General features: G+C 46.8%; 1 protein-coding gene across 1 annotated transcript; it reads left to right on the top strand.

Annotated features, from left to right (window-relative positions):
* Nucleotides 1–4,096: 4,096 nt before the first annotated feature.
* On the top strand, nucleotides 4,097–20,400 carry LOC129339522 (leukocyte immunoglobulin-like receptor subfamily B member 3). Its single transcript, XM_054994104.1, has 8 exons — nucleotides 4,097–4,242; nucleotides 4,366–4,404; nucleotides 11,464–11,742; nucleotides 12,364–12,654; nucleotides 16,550–16,840; nucleotides 17,380–17,478; nucleotides 18,878–18,915; nucleotides 19,528–20,400. Exons 1-8 carry the CDS (start codon nucleotides 4,212–4,214, stop codon nucleotides 19,693–19,695), a joined length of 1,236 nt encoding a protein of 411 aa, XP_054850079.1. The 5' UTR covers nucleotides 4,097–4,211; the 3' UTR covers nucleotides 19,696–20,400.
* The last annotated feature ends 1,077 nt before the right edge of the window (nucleotides 20,401–21,477 follow it).

Raw genomic sequence — 21,477 nt, 5'->3', positions numbered from 1 at the left:
GGGTGAAGCTGGAGGGCTGGGGCCAGCGAACTGAGTCTCACCTGCTGGATCGGAGCTAGAGGGTGTTGGCTCTGCTTCAGCTGTTGGTTGTGTCTGCTGATCAGCACCCTGCTGATCAGCTTCTGTTAGCTCCCCTTCTCCTGAGGAGTCCTTAGCTTGCGGTAGTTCCAGGCTGGCTGCACGGGGCTCCTCTTCCCCTGAGGAGTCTTCACTATCACTGAGCCCTGGCTGACTCATGACAAGGGCGCTCAGCCCCTTGACTTTCTCCCGCAAAGGAGAAAAACATCTCAATGCAAAGCGCTGTCTTGCCAGAGGGCCATGCATCATGTGCATGCGAGCTGCACCTGTGGAGTTGCCGCCACAGCACTCAACCATGGACACCCACCCAGAATGTTGCAGACTGGCCTCAGCCTTGGCTGTGGACTGGCCCAGGTCACTTACAACACATGTCTCTGTTTCCCTTGCAGGCAGGTCACAACTTGTCCAGGAGAGCAAGGAGCATGGCTGTCCCCACTGCCGGCGCTAGGGTTTCTGGCGCCTGCGGCGACCCTTTGACATGTGCACGCACAGCGCACACACGCCACGGACTGTGTGATGACATCACACAATGACATCATCATGCAGATGACTGGGGTGGCGGGCAGAGGGTGCTCTGCGCTCCGCACGCCGCCCTGGCAGCGACTTGTGGCTGCTGCGCCCAGCTGGGGGCGTGTGGCGGCGGCAGGACGGGGCTGGCTGGCTGCAGCAGCTGTGGCCCAGCCATGCCAGCTCCGTGGCGTGCGCCTCTGCCCCCAACACCCCCTCTGGTGCCCCTCCGGTGCCCTCACGCCCTGAGGCCACTGCCTACCTGTCCTCAACGGGGGCGCCAGCCCCGGCTGTCCTAGCCCCCCCCCCCAACCTCCACGAGTGCCATTCAGGTCCAGTCCAGGGAGCAGTTTCCCAAGACAACCAGTATCTCAGCCACGCCCCTGCGAGGGCAGGACGAGGGATGGGTTTTGCGGCTCTGAATGCTGCGCAAACTGCCTTTGCTCCCTGTTCAGCCAAGGGGCCTTGGCAGGAAAGATGTCCAGAGAACCTCTTCACTGTTTCTAGTTTAATAAAATATGTGTTGAAAAACAACAAACTTCCTGTCTGCTTGCTCGCTTCCCTGCCATTGACTGAAGCCCTGCCCCAACTCCCTGTCAGGATGTCTTTATCACACATCCCCCCAAATGTTTCCTGGCTCCAGGCTGGGATGGATGGGGTGGGCTCTGCGGCCGGAAGGAGCAGGTGTCAAGGGGTGCCCCATCCCACTTCCCTGCCCCCTTCCCCGTCAATGTAATTTCAAGCAGTGGGGTGGGAGTTGAAGTGCCGCCCATGAATGTTTGGAGGGGCAGGGGGGGGCGCTCCGCTGTGGACTTTCATTCTCTGACAAACTGAGCTGCTGGAATCTGATAAGCCAAGCGTCACCCCAGAATGGGGGCATGGCTCTCGAAGCCCAGCCTGCGTTCTCGCATTGCTATGATGCAGTGATGTGTTCAAATGGCACTGCCACAAGTCTGTGGGCGCTTTTCACTCCCATCACTTCTTGTGTGGTTTCCAATGGACATTCCTGTCAGTAAAGAACCTGCCCCCCCTGCCCCTCTGGAACCTGGGGACTGATCCCAAGTGCTGCAAGCTGCGAGTGCGACCCTTGCTGGGTCCTGCCGCATTTCTGGTCCCACTTGCCCTGGGAGGGATTTGCAGGTGCACCGAGGTACAGCCACCGGCCTGTCCCTCATCAGACATGGGGGCTGGACGGGCAAGAGGGTGGGTGTTCGATCCGGAACTTCACTGTCACCTCTGCTGCCCTCTCCAGCAGGGATTCCTGCTCCCTGATGGGGAGGAGGTTGTTGGTGGGCAGCAGGGATCATGGTGTCCCCATTGGCTGTGCCACTGCTTGCCCCTCACCTACCTGTCAGGGAAGTGGTGCAGCTATTGGCTGGTGTGAGCGGGGTTTTCAGGGAAATGGTGGGCGGGCGCTCTTGGCGGTGGCTGCACCTTGTCTTGCTGTGCTCGGGTGCCAGCATTGCTCTCCTACGAAAGTCCATAGGGAGTGGCCATGCTGCACCCGTTTTACATCAACACACAGGCGGAGGCGTTGACTCAGGGCTTAGGACTGAGCTGACAGTGTAATATTTTTGCTGTTTATTTTATAACCTCATCCATTTTGGCTTTAGACCTCCAATTCAGCTCCTCCTTATGCTTCCTTAAACTCCTACCTATGGAGGACTCTTGTCACAACCCAACCCCTTTTTCATTCTACTCAAACAGAGCTTCAGGTGTTCTCTGCTTTACCCAGGCTTTTACCTCAAGATCTCCTTCCCTTTTTTTGTTTGTGTGACCTGTATATTGCAGTCCCCCTGGTTCCTTCAAAAGGTTTTGCTGCCACCAAAGCCTTTTGCCTTTGTCCCCCTCAGTTTAACTGGCGATATATAGGAAGGCTCGTTATAGATGGTAGTTTGACAACTGTCAGCATGTGAGGGTGGCTTGTGTGGTAGAGATTTTTTTTCTTAAACAAAACTAAAATTTATTGATAAGAACATAAGCAGAGTTTTTGAAAAGAGTATTGGTTTCAGAATAGTTCTTAAGCTTGGCAGTTTCAAAAATAATTGTATCTCCTTAAAGATATATTAACAGATGCAGTCACACAAACTAATTTTCCAAACATACTTTCACTAACAGAATAAACTTTCGTCTCATCCACACAGACATAGATTCACTCAGGCCTTCCCACACAGTTTGTCTTACTTAGACTCCTTTTTCTAACAGTGCAATCCTATGAAGTGTTACTAGGGTTGCCAGCCTCCAGGTGGTGGCTGGAGATCTCCTGGAATTAACTGATCTCCACGCCACAGAGATCAATTCCCCTGGAGAAAATGGCTGCTTTGGAGGGTAGACTGTATGGCATTATACCCCATTGAGGTATAATGGGGTATATACTCCTCTCTTTCCAGGCTCTACCCCCAAAATCTCCAGGAATTTCCCAACCTGGACCTGGCAACCCTAAGAGTTACTGACTGATGCAGTCAGTTCCGAATGTGCAGACACAAAAGCAGCGCTCACACACTCTCTACAGTAGCTGATTTAATGACATGTGACCTGCTCACAAGTACTCAGGGCTTTGCCTCATCAAAGCAAGCCCATAAATTCTAAGCATATGACAATAGCAGATCTTCCAAACTCACACCATGTGAATGCTACACGAAGATCTTTTCTGTTCACTTCTTGTTGGCTTGTTGAGTTTCACAGGAAGAGAATGATGTTTTTAAATGACTCCTGCAAATGCTTGAAACCACCACCACCTCACATATCTGGCAGTCATGTCAACTTTTCCGACACAGCCATAAGTTAAACTAGAGGCTACAGAAGACAAGTGGCCCTTTTGAACCAACTTCTGTCCAGCAACAGAGGAGAGTCAGGGCAGGGGGAGGCCATGTCATAGTATGGCTGGATTTTAGCTGTAGAGAGAGCCGGACTGAGGCAAGATGTGTTACAAGGAAACTTCTGGCCCTTCAGAGCCCACCCAGGGCAGCTTTCGTATAAAATGCTTGTCTGAGGGAGCAGCTTAACAACTACTCCTCTTTACCAGATCCACCAGTTGTGGGCTTCTTTGGGGAGACATTACCAGTCTGAAAACCTCAGAGACATAAGATATATGTAAGGACAATTAAGCCCCCCTCTCCCAGGTGTGTTTTGAGGGGCTGGAGCAAGTAACCAAATTTTAATTGCAGCCTGAAAGCAGAAACGGAGGCATTCCTCCTAAGGTGCCACCCAAGCAAAATCTACCTCAGTGCCTGGTGTCGAGGAAAGATCTCAAGTCCTCCCTGGCTTTGAGGTCACGATCTGTCAGTATTTCCCTTTCATGAGAAAAGGCAGAGGGAACCAGCATTTTTGCGGTGATGATGAATCCACATCCCCATTACAAATGTAAGTTATACTGTTCATTTCCTCTGATTTTTGTATCCTGTGACTGCAGCCAGATGGACGTGGTTTGCCCTTTCTGAAGTTGAGTTTGGACCATTGTTAATTCTGATGCATTACAGATTACACAGAAATTGTACCTGGTGAAAAGGGCTCCCGAAGAGCACAGTTGCATTTACGAAGCAGACGCCAGATGAGATTTTCATTCAGAGGTCACTGAGGCAAAGAGAAAACAGGTGGACGCGACCGGCTATACAAACTACTACACCATGAGGTTCTCTTCCTGCATCCTCTTTCTTGGTTGGTATAAAAAGACAGAGAAACTTGAGGGTGTCGAAGGGTGAGTCGGGTCTAACAAAGACAGTATCGGTTTCCTGATCCTTAATATCTTGCAACTAACCAACTCTATAATCTGCTTTCTAGGATGGTGGGTGACTGGACGGAGCTCGATGACTAGTGGTGGTGAGTATCAGTGAACATAAAGATTACTAATGGGGGGGGGGGTAGAATGGGTGCCAAATGTTGTGGTCTCCCCATTGAAAAGAGCCTTTTCTCTCTGCATGACAAATTAGAACTGCCTGTTCCTTGTTAAACTTGCAAGAATCATGTTCCCATTTGCATGGAGATGTCCTAACTGAGAATTCAGTCTAAATCCAGAAGGAAAAAGGGGAAAAAACCCATTGATCTGACTCTTCTTTTAGCCTCAGAGTCTGCTAAGTTCTAACTAGCATGCGGCTATCTATTTTATGTGTAAAATTAAAAGAGGCCCACATTCTGTCTAAGAGCAAGAGCTCAGTAGCACCTATAAGACTAAATTTGTGGTAGGGATGAGCTTTTGTATCTAGTATCTGAAGAAGTGAGCAGTGACTCATGAAAGCTCCTACCCTACCACAAATGTTGTTAGTCTTATAGGTGCAACTAGACTCTTGCTCTTTTCTGCTGCTACAGACAGACTTACACGGCAACTCATTTTGAACATTCTGTCAAAAAATCAGAAGATTCCCGGAGAGGCACAACTCTTCTTCAATCACAATGCTTGGAATGAAGGATGCTCCAAGGAGCATCTGCTAGCAGATGCCAAGGATGTTACTAAACCTTCACTGTGGAGAGGAGTGGCAGAATCTGAGGACACAAATTAGTAACAGGTGGTGGTGTTGGATTATCTCTGAATTCACCCTTTAAAATGATCAAAGTGCAGTGTCTGTGACATTTTAATTGAATGTACACTCTGAGCAGCTTTGCAAAGTAACAAATGTATTGGTCCGCTCGTGTATAGGTAACATGTCTGTATCCTTAATCAATGACATTTTTAAAAAATGCTAGTAACTCTTAAAGTGGTCTTCATTGGTTAAAATAATCGCAATTATAGACTCGATTGTTAATATAGCAAGTTAAGGTCCTAACATAAACTGAATTATTTTAAAGCTAATGATTCTGAACTATTAGCAAATAAAAGGCCTTGATCAATAACTATCAGTTAGGTAAAATATAAAAGCTTTCAGTAAGAGTGTCTTACATCCTGTTACTGGTTTTATAGATCTGCCAACTTGTTCCCCTGGTCCTGATAGCCATGCAGTGTTTTATAAATGATTACTTTGATCTCCATGCCATTAAAAGCTTTACCTACCAGTTCCTGAATCTCAAGTTATATTTAAAGGCACGCTGAAGGTTAGGATACCAATTCAGTTGACAACCCTATGGTTTTGTCACAGGTGTTGTATTACTCAAGCTGATCTGTTTTTGAATTTATTACATACTAGCAACAGAGTCCGTTTTAAAAAAACAAAAAAACGCTGGGCTTCCCACAGCAGTGGCTCCCTCTGGAGGGGCGGAGGGGCTTGCCTGGCCATCCTGCAACGGTGGCTCCCTCTGGAGGCCGCATTGGCCAGGACGCACTTTTTATCCTGGTGTTCCTGTGCAGGAGCACCAGGATAAAAGTGTGTTGTCAGGAACACGGTCTCCCTTTTATATAGAAAGCTGTGTCACCTTTGAAATTCGTTTTTAAAAACGTAGAGATTTCTTCCATCACCATTTAATTCCCCTGCCTACCTCCCATCTCCTCAAGGCAACATTTATTTTAAATGTCTTCCACAAAAGTTCCGCCCAGTTATATATATAAAAAAGATTTTTAACAATCCTTTCAAATGTTCAGCCATTTGTACCATGTAGACTAGAAGCATCCAGCTCAGAAAGAGCAATAGACCTATGTGAGTTGTGGAAGTCAGGAATCCCAACTGACCCACTAAATAATCTTGGGTCAGTCACTCTCTTTCAGCCTTACCTTCCTCACATGGTTGTTGTGAAGATAAAGGAGAGGAGAACAATGTAAGTCATGTTGGACCCCCACTGAGGAGAAAGGTGAACTATAAATGAAGTAAAAACCCAAAGACTATTGTTCAGCATTGAAAAGGAAGTCCAGAGGCTCAATTTGGCTTTTGTGGTCTTCCCATCTGGTCCCAACAAAACAAGTAATTCCTCCAGCTAAGTCCATCAAGACAGTCTTTCTTCATCTTGGACTAAGAGGCACAAGATAGTTTCAGGTGGGTACCTGAATAATCCTATTGGTCTGCAGTAGAACAGCAAGATTTGAGTCCTGTAGCACCTTACAGACCAACAAAATTTCCAGGGTATAGCCTTCCGAGAGTCAAAGGTTTCTTCGTCAGATACAATGTTCTTTAATCTCCTCACCACAGCTCACGAAGAACACCAGAGATATTGCAATGTTTGTTTTCTTTCCCCATTGTTGAGTCTGTGAGGAAGAGCAGCTGGGTTGCATGAAGAGGAAATGCTGAGGGGGACCTTCCACATTTACTCTTCACATGGGGAAGAAGGATGAAGCAGTTTGCCTCTTCCTCATTTCACAATGAAATGAGCTAGAGGGTGGAATCAATGTTGCTAACAATTCTGCTGTTCTTAAATCAATTTTTTATAAAAAACAATAACACAAAGTTAAATAATTAGGAATAAAGTAGTTAATGCACGCTCTATTGGTTAAATTTATCCCAAGTCCTGCATCTCAGTGAGCCCCGATAAAGTCCTCAGGGGGGTGGGGAACTACCACTCATTTTAAGAGTAAATGTCACCAAGAAATGGGAGTTCCAGCTACAGAGACAACAAGATTGCCATCCTCTGGGACTCAAGGTTAGATGAATTTCCTGTTTCAGTTAGATTGCATTTCCTGTTTCAATGTGACAAGTACAGATGAAGGAATCTTCCAATGTTAGAGCCAGTATGGTGTAGTGGTTAGTGTCAGACAAGGATCTGGGAGACCCAGGTTTGAATTCCCTGCTCTGCCACAGCAGCTTGATGGGGGACCTTGGGCATGTCACACACTGTCAGCCTAACCTACCTCACAGGGTTGATGTAAGGAAAAAATAATAACAGTGTGCTTATATACCACCCCTCTAGACAGATTAGTGCCACACTCAGAGAGCTGAATGAAGTCAGTGTTATTATCCCCACAATACAACTGGGACTGCGAGGAGTGAAGGGCTTGCCAGAATGTCCTGTAGGGCAAGTTTTCCCAGGGACACCCAGCCAGCTGTTGCAGGACCCAGACTTAGGGGGAAGGCATTCCTTTGGGCTATGGTGACAGGAGAACTTGTGGGGTAGGGTCCCTGGTTGGGCAGGCTTTAAAGGTGGGGATATGCTGCAGTGGGGATGGACAGGAACAGGAGAGGAGGGCAAGGTCATGTGAGGACAATCAGGGGCACTAAGTGAATTGCTGTAAATGAATAACTGTTGAAGTTCCTGTTACTCCATAAGGTTCTTCCAGGTAGATTTGTATGGAGGGTCAACCCTCCCCAACTTTCTCTGGACTCCCAAACAACCCCACCCTCGGCCTGCAGTGCGACAGGTTCCTTCTCAACATTCACACGTAACGCATTCTAGATAAAGTGAGGTACTTCGATTCAACAGCTTAATGATCCGGTGGGGTTCATTCCTATTTTTCTACACTTAGGTGCAGCCCACTCACAACCCTGCACCAGGATGACATACGGGAAGTAATGAGATATAGGGATCAATATCAATGGCTGTTTTCACACTGTCTATAAGTAGCGCGAAACTCACGGAAGGCTGCCGGCTTCCTCGTGCAATTTTTAACACCATCCGATTACAAAACGCCATAAACCACTGTTTGTGGCGTTTTGTAAACAGATGACGTCATAAATCGCGTGAGAAAGCCGGCAGCCTTCCGTGAGTCTCGCGCTATTTATAGACAGTGTGAAAACGGCCAATGTCTGAAATTTTTAAACTGTCTTATTGCTTTTATGATATGTAAATTGTATTAAATGTTTTTATATGATGTAATCCGCCCTGAGCCTGCTTGAGTAAAACATGGAATAAATAAATAAAATTATATAATATTCTAGTTAGAAAATGAGATATTTATATATTGGTTCAAGCCACAAGACTATTAGAATGCAATTAAGGGGGAAATAATAACTGATTTATCCTAAGAGATAGAGCCAAGTCTCAAGCCAGCATGGTGTAGTGGTTGGTGTGTTGGACTAGTATCTGGGCGATCCTGGTCTGAATTCCTACTCTACTGTGGAAGCTTGCTGTGTGACCTTGGACAAGTCAAGCATTCTCAGCCTATCCCAGGGTTGTTGTGAGGATAAAATGGAGGAAAAGAGAACGGTGGAAGCCACTTTGGGTCCATTTTGTGGAGAAAGGCAGGTTATTAATGAATTAAATAAATAAAAATAAAATGACCTTTTATTATTTTACTATGTGTCCTATTCAAAATCAGAGGCAACACCAGTGGAAGACAGATGGTGTGGGAGGTAGCAAGAAAGTCGACTTTTGTGAAAAAACCAGTAATAATCATGCAAACAAACACATCCAAATTCATTGGGATGCAAAGGAAAAGCTTGCTAAACTATTAGCCTTCTGTTTGTGACCATCATTAATCAGAATTTTGATTCTTTCAGGCAGACTCCATCTTGTGTTTTCTGCAGAGTGAGATTATTGTAGATGTTCCATCTTCTGAATATTGCTTTTGCCCTCTTTCTTTTGCAAAACAACCTTGGTCGAATCCACATTCACCCATTACCCGCATGTTTATCGGACATCTTCCATTTGCCTCCAATCCACGATTTTTTCCTCTTCGTTCACATTCCTGCTTCCAATCCGTCTTTCTCGCGCGTCCCTCCGGTCACATAGCCACTCGAAAACTGCTTTTGGGGGCGGGACCTTTTTTTCCCCGCCCATTTTTTTATTTTTTTGAGCGCACTTTTCCGTTATTTTGATCTTGCCTTATAAAGAAACATCATTGAAGATAATGATGCCTCTCTTTCCCCCACTGACAGCACTGATGGCTCTCTCTCGTTTCTTTTTTGGAAATTTGGAAGCATGTGGGAAGCTTTCGTGGGCATTTCCTATGCAGGACAGTTCAGTGTCTGAATTTTACTGAAGTTTCACTTCCTTGGAGTGTCATTATTTCGATATTTCGTAATTTCGATATTACAGTAATATAAAATAAAAAAAATAAAAAACAGTTAAAAAGGAAGTTTCGCGAGTCCGTTCTGAGGATGGATTCACCCCAAAATGATTTTTCAAACTACCAGATTTGATTCAGAAACAGCATAATTAATAAATCCAATGCTATGAAGTCAAAAACAGTCTTTTGCAGACTACGGAGCACTTGCAAGTTGAATCAGCCAATAGGAACTCTTGGAACGGCCGGAGAGACAGGAAGGGGGGTGGTTTTTAAAAAAACCGTGTAAATTGCACATTGGCCCGTTCGCAGCCACCGTGAAACTTCCCTTGAAAACCTGTGACCACATATTTGGGAGAAATGTGAATGAAATGCGTCTGTTTAATGAGGTAATGTGACCGGCACTCGGGATTGCGTGGGGAATGCAGGGAACATGCGACTTAGAATGAGTAATGTGGATTCGACCCTTATCCCAAACCTTCAGTTTCTTTGAGTTCCACTGAGGTAGTTACACTGGGAGGAAATATCACCATCCATTGTAAGAATAAAGACCAACAACATGCTGAATTTTTTCTGCACAAACAAGAGAGTTTCTTTCAGCACTATGTGGATGTAAAGAAGGCAGAACAAAATGAGGTTATATTTATCATTTTGAATGACAGTCAATTACTTGCAGGGCTCTACCGGTTTATGTATTGCTTCCAAGAAAACAGTCATCGAAACCGATGTTGATATTAGTGATGAAGTACATATCAATGTAAGAGGTGAAGGCCTATCTCAGTCCTTGTATGCTATTTTCGTAAATAATAATAATAACATAATAATAACATTCGATTTATATACCACCCTTCAGGATGACTTAACACCCACTGAGAGCGGTTTACAAAGTATGTTACTATTATCCCCACAACAAAGCTCCCTGTGAGGTAGGTGGGGCTGAGAGAGCTCCTAGAAGCTGCGACTAACCCAAGGTCACCCAGCTGGCTTCAAGCGGAGGAGTGAGGAATCAAACCTGGTTCTCCAGATTAGAGTCCAGTGCTCTTAACTGGCTCTCCTACTAAATACTTTTGTTATTACTAAATACTAAAATGCCTTTGTTATTTTCCACAACCATAAATCAAATGGAAAAGCTACACTGACTAAAATGTACATTTGATTTTAAGAGTTTCTCATTTTCTACTGTATTTAAATCATTGAATCATAGATAGGTTTGCCAGCTCATGCTTGGGAAATACTTGGAGATTTGGTGGCAGAGCATGGAAAGGTGGGGTTTGGGGAAGGGAGGGACATCAGTGGGGTATAATGCTATAGAGTCCACCCTCCAAAGCTTTCTTTTTCTATGGGGCAACTGATCTCTGTCATCTGGAGATCAGTTGTAATTTCTGAGAGATCTCCAGCCACCACCTGGAGGCTGGGAACCAAGGTGGAAGGTACCCCAAGGTTGGTCTTTTTCCACTGGATTCAAATACTGCTACTTCAGACCAACACAGCTGACCACTTGAAGCCATCCTCTTGTTTCATTATCCCCATTCTTCTCTAAAACACTCTGGAACCGGACTTCCCGCAGTCGGGTGAGATTCTGTCCTCTTGTGAAAGTTCAGCTATTATGTTTGCCGCACATGCAGCCTACAAAAAGAGGCATGTTCAGTCCCACTGATCCCATGCTCTTGTCACTCAAAGGCCCCACTTGGAAGGGACATTTTGTCATTGTCACTGTATAGTAAGGATGGACAACGAGGATGCCAGGGGCTCGATGTAGGATTCTGAGTTCATGTTGCTGTGAATTAATGTGTTATATTTTATTTACTTACATAATGCTGGCCTTTTAGAGCATTTTCATTTATACATAGTGTTTTAAGATGAAACTCTTATTCATTGTGTTTTTATGCTATGAATCACCTCAAATACTCAAGAGTAAGAGAATATATTAAAGGAATTAAAATAAGAAATAAGAAAGGTTCATCGTTTCCACCAACAGAGACAAAGGGTTTCTCCAGCTCCTTCCTTGAGATTTTTCAGAACTGCTCTCTGGTGCCCATTCCAGATCTCACTCTTGTTTTCTCTCTCTCATTCTGGACAAGCTTATCCCAGGCCATCCATCTCAGTGGAACCCAGTGAGAACCTTACCCTGGGAGCACATGCTACAATCTACTGTAAGAACAAACATCACGATAAAGTTCAATTCAAGCTACACAAAGAACCAGGTTCAGCTAAGTATCCTTTGGCAGCCCAGGAAAAGTCCCAGGCTGAATTTTTCATTCAAAATGTCTCACCATCAGATGCTGGGATCTATTGGTGTCAATATTGCTTGTCTGATCAATGCTCAGATTTCAGTGATAAAGTAGCCATCTATGTAACAGGTAAGAGTGACTTTGCATATTTTTTATTAACAATAAACAGGTTTTGCATATCCCATATCTCTAAAGCAAACAGAAAGGCTGCACAGAGCAAGAGGCATTTCTAGAGTTGATGGCTGGCTATTTCTTAGGATAATAGACCTGAATGGTCAACTGAGGTTTTGTCAATGAAAAGCCGAGGGTTAGAAAAGGGCTTCCTGATAGACGGGGAATCTTTCTGTGCTTTGATGGACTGTCCATCAATGTTTGGGGAAGATGACAAACCCTCCAGCTGAGAGGTGGGAGAAAAGGTGTTAGGGGTGTGATGGACTGAAGGTTGTGAGACAGATGGTCATCATCCAAAAAGAAGGGGCAGAGGGTGCGGTGAAGTTGAGTGCTGCGATTTGGGCATCTGAAGCAAGATAACAGATCTGCTGCTTCTGTAAACAGTGCCACAGATACTCTTCTATCCTAAGGACACAATACTTAGAATTGCTTTAAAAGACAGTATGTCACATTTTACACCAGACTTGAATATCATTAGCATTCAGACTGACACATAATCTGTGATTGAACTTCATAGGAAATGTTGGTTGAATTCTAAATTTTAATGTGCCTAGAGATTCATTACATTTTAATCCCTAGATCCAAGCCTCTCCAAACCCTTCATCAGGGCAGAACCCAAAGGTCAGATTGATCTGGGCTTGAATGTCACCATTGAGTGCCAAGGACCAGAGGATGGGCTGAACTTCTCCCTGCACCAGTCAAGGAACCTGACTGCATCACGGAAGAGGGAGCCAGGTGGAGACACAAAAGAGCTCCTTCTCTCTATGGTGACATTGGAGGATGCTGGGAGCTACACCTGCCAATATCACCTCGCAGGAAATCCATTTGTCTGGTCAGAGCCAAGTAACCCCGTGGATTTGATTCTGAGAGGTAAAAGCCCCAAACCTGGCATTCCTTCCCTTTTCCAATGCTTATAAATGAGGTTGAAATGTTCAATAATTTTTGTGGGTAATTGCAGGCACTGATGCTCACAAAGCATCAGCAATAGTTCATCAAAACCAAGCCAGATACATATTTTGCATCCTGATCTCAAACCCATGCTGCAGCCTAGCTATTGGTAATAGATATGAATGCCACTTTTTCCATGTCCAATTGTCATCACTCAAGCTGGGTTTCAGGAGCTAGGTTGATATCAGGGGGGAAAGAGGATGTTGGCATTGAGCCCAACACTAACTCAATGACTGCCTTCCATGCACATGTTTATAGTTTCACTCCCAATGCCCCAACTGCCTATCAAATTGTTTACCCTATAACGGGGTCCCCAATATGGGACCCATGGGCACCAAGGCACCCACTAGTACTTCTCTTGGTGCCTTCCAAGCTTTTCTGAAAGTGGGCAGGGCCATTGTAATGCAATGCTTGTTCCTGACTGCCCTCATTCAAATGGTTTTCCACTGGAAAGTGAGAAGGACTAGTAAGCATCGGGGTTTTCTTTAGTCAGTGTGTGGTTGCAGTCACCCTTCGAGATTTCCTTCTTCCCAGGAGGTGTGAGGTATTCGATTTGGCTTCACCTTCTGAGACAGCCATTTTGGGGTGGTGCCCACAACCCCATCTCAGCATTCTAAAGGTGCCTTTAGAATGGTTGGGGATCCCAGCCCTACAACAAAATAAATTGCAGGTGGAAGAGCACATTCATTTGTCCAGCCCTGAAAAAATAATAATAACATAATAATAACATTCGATTTATATACCGCCCTTCAGGACAACTTAATGCCCACTCAGAGCGGTTTACAAAGTGTTATTATTACCCCACAACAATCACCCTGTGAGGTGGGTGGGGCTAAGAGAGCTCAAGAGAACTGTGACTCGCCCAAGGTCACCCAGCTGGCTTTGTGGAGGAGTGGGGAATCAAACCCGGCTCTCCAGATTAGAGTCCCGTGCTCTTAACCACTACACCAAGCTGGTAACTCAGGTTCTCACACAAACAGGTTCTTCCCAGGCCCCATGTGATGATGTTGCTTTTTGAAGTGACATCATCGCTGGCCTCTCCCCTGTTGCTGGGCGGGCTAGCCAGTCTAGCCACTTCTTCAGCATTCAGGAGGCCTGGTGGACTAGCTGGCCTGGCCATTTCCCCGGTTCACAAGAGGCCAGCCAGGTGAGTGGGCCAGCTGCTTCCCAGGCTTGCAGGAGGAGGCCAGATGGGTTGGCTGGCCCCCCACTCACCCAGTGCTGGAAGCAGGGGGGAGGAGGCTGAAGCAGTGCAGGAAGGTCTGTCCAATATTTTAACCCCGTTTCCTTCAGACAGTCCAAGAAAAAACTGGACTGTCTAGGGGAAAACCAGACACCTGGCAACCCTAGGAGAAACCTGTGCACAAATAAAATATATAGTTTAGAACCATTCCAGATTCTAATATACTAGAACAACCTCAACACTTCTATCACATTTTATCCCATCTTTCCTGCAAGGAGCTCAGAGTGAAGTTGGGTGTCCTCCAACAATCCTTTGAGATAGGAGGGACTGAGAGTGGCCGGTCCAAAGTCACCCAGTGTGCTTCGTGGTTAAGAAGAACATTGAACTTAGATCTCCGCAGGGACTAGGGGGACATTAGGGAGAAAAAGAAGATGCTGATACGGAGCAAAGCACTACCCTAATGACCGCCTTCCATGCACATGTTTATAGTTACATGGCCAATGCCTCAAATGCCTCTCAAATTGTTTACCCTACAACGGAGGTCCCCGCATGGCACCTGTGGGTGCCCTGGTGCCTGCCAGTACTTCAGCTTTTCAGAAAACGAGTGAGGCCACTGTAAGGCAGGGCTTGTTATTGGCTGCCCTCATTCAAGTATGAGAGTTTTCCACTGGAAGGTGAGGAGTGGTCGGCATCTGGGCTTTCTTTAGTCAGTGTGCAGCTCCAGTCCCCTTTCAAGATGTTCTTCTTTCACATTTCCTTCCTTCATATTTTATCCCATCTTTCCCCAAAGGAGCTCAGGACAAGGTTGGACCCCTCTCCAATTTAACCTGCAGCAATCCTGTGAGGTAGGTGGGGCTGACTAGTCCAAAGTCACCCACAGTATGTTTCATGGCTCCCCAAAGGGGAGGTGATATTGACAGAGCCTTCAGGGAGACGAAGATTAAATTAACAACCCTCTAAGGAGCTCTCTCTGTCTGCTTTGTCTTTTAAAGCTACCCTGTGGAGAGAGCCTTTGGCTCTGTCTTTTTAAAGTATGCTTCCTGGCTAACATTGCATCTCCCTACACTTGAGCCTCCTCGTGTAAGAGACTCTGAGAAGGGCATTGAACCTGGGTCTGCCCAATACTAGTTTAACACAGAGTCAGACCACAAGAGACAAGTTTCACATGGCGGGTCGGCAAAATTTACCTGGGAAATGTAGGAGACTCCTTTCCCTCTCTGTGAGAGCCACCTGGTGGATGTGAGGGCCCCCAAAGACCATCCGGCGTGGGCAACTGCTGCTCTCTCCCAGGGTGCCCTGTGTCTGGTGGGCTGCCTGCCAGCCCCCAGGGAGCTGCTACAGGGCCAAGCTACAAGTGACGAATGACACTTGAACGGCAAGTGGATTGAGTGGAGCGCAAGTGAACAGGGAGAAATACACTGCCATTCAAGTGTCATTCGTCACTTGTAGCTTCACCCACACAGCCATTGGCAAAGCTCCAGTCGCAGCAAAACCGGAGCGAGGGCATGTCAGAGCAGCCCCGGCGGGGGCGGCAGATTCCTCTGCTTGTTGCTGCAGCTGGAGCTTTGCTGACGGCTGTCTCCGTAGCAAGTGAGGGAAGCCTGAAGCTGGCAGGCGGCTCTCACAGAGAGGGGAAGGAGAAGGGAAAGAGTCTCCTCCACTTCCCAGGTAAATTTGCACCGACCAGCCATGTGAAACTCGTCTCTTGTGGTCCAGCTCACAGTCTGATCATTATTCTGCACTGAAGAGGACACTTGCTGCAGTCCAGTGGTGACAGCTACTTGTCCCCTTGCAACGGTCATCATCTCCTCAAGATCCTCCCAGAGTCTTGACCACATAAACAAGTGATGGCTGTGAGGCTGATAAGGGCTCACCTTTCTCCTGCCAATGATTCAGGGGCAAAGTGCTACAGAAGTCCAAAGGGATATACACAGGGATTTTTTTCAGTGGGATCGCAGGGGAACGGAGTTCCAGCACCTCTTGAAAATGGTCACATGGCTGGTGGCCCCACCCCCTGATCTCCAGGCAGAGGGGAGTTTAGAGTGCCCTACACACCAGCGGTGCGTAGGGCAATCTAAGCTCCCCTCTGTCTGGAGATCAGGGGGCGGGGCCACCAGCCATGTGACCATTTTCTCCGAGGACAACTCACTGAGTTCCACCACCTCTTTTCCCAGGAAAAAAGCCCTGGATATATACATCGTACATTTGCAAACAGCAGTAGAAATCCATTCATGAACATTCTGTGACTAAAAATAAATTTTCAAATTTGGAAGAAGATAGCATGAATAATTCTCCACATTTGTACCAGATGCCCATGTATCTCTGTTGCACAATTCGTTCTGCTTCTGCTTTTAATAAAGAAGAATTCAGTATGCTCTGGTCTTGGCCACTGGTAATCCCTCCAGCATCTCTCAACCCACTCTGGTTGTTCAGTCATTCAAACCTGCTTGCAGCATTTACAGAATACTGGAATCCATGGCTTGTGCCTGCTGTTTGTGTCTTTAGGGTGCTAGCACAGAATAGTCCATTTGAGAGATTTTGTACTAGAAGATGATCTGCTAGGTAGCAAGTATACACTGGCTAAATACCAAACAGCATGACTCCATGCCTTCATTGTGTTTTTCCTGCCTTCAGATCCCAATCTTCCCCAACCCTCCATCAAGGGGAAACCCAGTAGACATCTTGCTCCAGGCTCAAAAGTCACCATCCATTGCCAAGGACCGCAGAATGGCCTGAACTTCTCCCTGCACAAATCAGGAAACCTGACAGCATCACAGAAGGCAAAGCCTGACAAAAACACAACCAAGTTCATTCTCCACGATATAACATCAGAAAATGCAGGGACATACACCTGTCAGTATGTCCACAGCAACCATTCTTTCATCTGGTCAAGGCCAAGCCAGCCTGTGGAGCTGGTTGTGACAGGTGAGGAGCCTGCCTTGCCCCCTGATATTCCAGACCTCTCCCCTCTGCTTGAGGAAGGAGCTTTTGGGATTAGGACCAGAGGAGTTAGCCGTGTTAGTCTGTAGTGGCAAAATAGCAAAGAGTCCAGCAGCACCTTTAAGACGAACCAACTTTACTGTAGCATAAGCTTTCGAGAACCACAGTTCTTTTCATCAGATGCATCTGACACAGAGTACTGTGGTTCTCGAAAGCTTATGCTACAGTAAAGTTGGTTCGTCTTAAAGGTGCTGCTGGACTCTTTGCTATTTTGGGATTAGGGTTGCCTAAACATCCTTGAGGATCAATCCAATTACATTGAATAGAACAAAGGAATCGTATGCACAGTGTTTTGGGGTGCTGAGAATAGCATTGATGTATTTTTCTCACCCGACTTAATATGCACAGGGTAGATGAATGGATGCAATGATTGATTGATGGAAGGACCATTCTTGGGGCACTAGTCATGGGTGGAAAGAGAAAGCCTGCAGTCCCTTAATGAAAGGTTTCTATGGATTTTACAGCAGGGTCCTCAAAAGTTATATGGGCAAGCAGTGCCGGGGGCCTTTCGATTCTCCTCCTGTTGCTGGTTGCCTTCCTATTCTACAGGAAAAGAAGAACAGGTGAGTGGGCCACTGGAAGAGGTTGCTTTATAAATTGTCCATCACTAAAATGGTATCGTCCTCACCCCAGGCTATACCACCTCAAAATTCACATTGAGAGGTAATTGTTTTAAAAAGCTGTCATAAACTGGCCCTACCCTCCCTATACTTAAAGAAAGGACTTTTTTAAAGCAGGAAGCAATATATAGTGTTGATTTTCCCCGATGTTGGCTCAAAAATGTTTGGGAAATTTATGATGAAATCCTAGAAGGAAGGCAAGGGAGAGAATGAACAGGGTTTCCAATGCTTGAAGGGACAGATTTCAGGGCTCTGCTTGGTGCCTCCCCACAGAACTTACAGAGGTAAAATGGTGCAAAATTATTAATAGCGTTCCACAATTAATAGAGCATCAGACGCGTGGGAGACCCAGGCTCAAATCCCCACTTAACCATAAAACTCACTCAGTAAAGTTGGTCCTACCTCATAGGATCGTTGTTAAGATAAAGTGGCAGAAAGGACACCCATGGAGAGCGCTATTTGCTGAGGAAGGTTGAGATAATCTGACAGACAGCTAAAAACACAGTTGGGCAAATGGGCCCAATAGATGCAGGCTGTCAGATGCAGTGTATGAGTCGGGTACCTTGCTGCTGAGTTTTCCTGGAGCAGAATATACAAAGCCAGACATGTATGGTGAGGCCCCTCCTGCCACACTCAGCAGCACCTCTGTGTTTCCCCAGCAGGCACAGCACAGGCCTCAGGACTGGGAGGAAAGGGGGTTGGCTTCAAGTGGATTATTCCATCTCCTCCTAGCCAGTGCCTCCTAGCAACCTAGAGAGATGCGACCTCCTTCTTCTCTAGCCTGGGTATCAGTTTCCTTTATCCCTCCCTCCTCCACTCATGCTTCCTCTGTGGGCAGTCTCCAAGTTCCCCTGGCCAATGAGATCCTCCAAGGATTCCTAGCTGTTCCTCCGCTCACCCTCAGGGCTTTGCAGAAAGTTATCCTGCCACTCCATCCTTTTTTCATGCTGCCAGACGGTCAGCAGGACATGCCATGTCTCCCATGATGGCAGTCAGCCAGTGGCTGTGTGGAGGCCATGTTGCCTACCTGCTGGCCTTCCAGGGCCTCTACTACACCCTCTATATCAGCTGGCCTGAGGGGCCTGCCTGTTCCATTGGCTGCTGGGGCCTGAACACCGGCAAGGTTGAAGGTGCTCACAGGAGGGAAGTGCCTCCAGGGCCGGATTAGAAGCTAGTGTAGGTAGCAGCAGAAGGAAACCAAGTCTGGTGAATCTAGAGTTGGATGTGTACCAAGAAAGAGGCCTCTTCCATCAAGACCTGGAAGTCAGAAAACATGGGACAGGAATATCAGCAATGTTGATTTACCCAGTACAGAATCTAATGATGTCTCTCTGTCTTACAGGCTTTTCTTCCAGAGAAAGACACGAACCAGTGAATGTGGTAAGAGTTTCATACACACTATCTGCGGATCCTGACCTTTGAATCTAGTGATGGGGTTACAGTGCCAACCCCAAGCACTCCAGCCTAGCCATAGAAAATAAAATGCTACTCAGGTATAACTTGAATGTCTCCAGTTCAATTGAATACCAGCATTGGCCACTATGGACATTACTACACCTGGCACTCTCTTGTGTAGGGTTGCCTGCCTCCAGGTAGGGCTTAGAGATCTCCCAGAATTACAACTGATCTCCAGGCAGCAGAGATCAGTTCCTCTGGAGAAAACAGCTGCTTTGGAGGGTGGCCTGTATGGCATTATTAACCTCATTGAGGTCCCTCCCCTCCATAAACTCCACCATCCCCAGGCTCCCCTCCCCCCCCCAAAATCTCCTGGAATTTCCCAACCTGGAGCTGGCAACCCTATAGTCTCATGCTCCCCCCCCCCCCCTCCACACACACACACAGGTGGTCTTCAGGCATCCTCAGATGTCATTTGCTGCTGTTTTCAAGCTAGCATTCAGAATCTTTTTATTTCATTAGAGCATTATTATCTGTTTCTGTTGATACTTCATTATCACAGGACCAACCCTACTTCTTTTTCTTTTCTCCCTGTAGCCCATGCAGAGCCATACTGGAGCAGACCAGGAGGAAGTCACCTATGTTACACTGGATCAGCGGTTGCTGAAAGCCATGCAGTCAGCGGATCCTGCCAGAGTCCCTGAGCCCTGCGTCTATGAAGCGGTGGCCAAAAACAGAATCAAGGCGGGACCAGAGGCAAAATGACTCGTTTGGGTACTGTCAGGAGGACTTAGGGTTGTGTGGAGACATGCATGTCCCAGGCTAGTTCTAACATGAAAGATACCCCTCTTACTGCCAAGAACATTAGAAGGCATCCAAGGACACAGTCCCAAGCATCGATTATAAACCTACCAAGCCCCACCTCCAAAGCAAAGCATGCACTTACTTCATTGCTGTCTGTCTGTCTCTTACATGGGCTGTACCTTTAAGCAAACTGAGGACAGTAGCTGTGAAATAGAAAATTGAAATGCAAAAAGATGCATCTCTCTAACCAGGTGCCAGGACCAACAATCATTGCCCTACCGCTATGTCCCTGCTGCCTATAAGCAGTCTGCTTCGGAAGCAGCAACACAAATTTGCTAGCCCTTTCCCTCTGCCAGCAACCAGGGACTTCTTTTACCAATCTACTTGCCTCCTCCTTATATAAGCCCCTTGATGGGAGTTTGTGCACTGCAAATTTGAGTCCCTTCCTGTTTGGGCTAGGTTGGCTAGATTCACTTCTCGATAGGCCCTCATTAGGAGACTGGTGGGGGGGGGGAGCCTGGTAAAAGGCAAGGTTTAGAGAGGAGAGGGAACTCAGCAGGGTATAGTACCATAGAGTTGACCCCATTTTCTGTACGGTAGCTGATCTCTGTCATGTGGAGATCCCCTGCTCCCACCCCTCTGCTTCTCGCCTCCACTCACCTGGCCAGCCGGGGTGGGGGGGCAGAAACAGACCTCCTGGGTGCACTCCCAGGGCAGCACAATGACCTCACCACTCCCAGGAGTGACTTCATCACACTGTCCCGAGAGCATGCGTGTGTGTGCTTTGCAGTGGGCCGGTTTGGGCCCAAACAGGCCAAACTGGGGCCCAAATCGGCCCACTGCAAAGCACACCCATAATCCTGCGCCTGTACAATGACGTTACCTGGACATGCCACCAGAAGTGATGTCATTGTACAGGCACAGAGCAAAAAGAAGGTGAGTGCCAGGTCCCCCCGCTTTGAGGGTAAGGGAACCTGGCAAGCCTACTCTCAGCACTTGCCTGGGTCTATAAGATATAGCATGCCACCCCTATTTTCTCCATACAGTCATATATACAGTTACACAACCAGATGAAACAAAATATTAAGATGAATAAGGAGATGTATGGAAACAACTAGCTGTGGTGTTTTGACAACTACTTTCCTTTAATCCAGGTCAGTGTTTGAGACTGCCCAAGTCCACTCTAGGATTTGGTGTGGGCAGGGACAGGGGAAGGAAGTTATTGTGGTTTGGTAGTGGTTAAGAGCAATGGGACTCTAATCTGGAGAGCTGGGTTTGATTCCTCACTCCTCCGCTTGAAGCCAGCTGGGTGACCTTAGGCCAATCACAGCTCTCTGGAGCTCTCTCAGCTCCACCCTCCTCATACGGTGATTGTCATGAGGATAATAATGACACACTTTGTAAACTGCTCTGAGTGAGCATTAAGTTGTCCTGAAGGGTGGTATATAAATCGATTATTATTATTAATGTAGCTGCAGCTAGGGAAAGAATGGAGACTTAATAAAACTCTTGCCTGTTGGAAATAATGCCGCCTCGTTATTCCTAAGTCTGGCATTAAGGACACAACACTAGCAGCTACCCAAGCTACTAGAAGATAGATCATGGCAATTATTGTGCTTTGGGTTGCAGGGCCGGCGCGCCCATTGAGGCAGGTCTGGCCCCCGCCTTGAGCGCTGAGGCACCAAAGGGGGCGCCGGGGGTGCCGCAGAGCTGGTGGCGGCAGTGCTGGTGGCTGAGTGGGAG

Source organism: Eublepharis macularius, chromosome 12, assembly GCF_028583425.1.
Source record: "Eublepharis macularius isolate TG4126 chromosome 12, MPM_Emac_v1.0, whole genome shotgun sequence".
Lineage (NCBI taxonomy): Eukaryota > Metazoa > Chordata > Lepidosauria > Squamata > Eublepharidae > Eublepharis > Eublepharis macularius.
The sequence above is the reverse complement of the archived record's forward strand: the minus strand, read 5'-3'. Positions and strand labels throughout refer to the sequence as shown.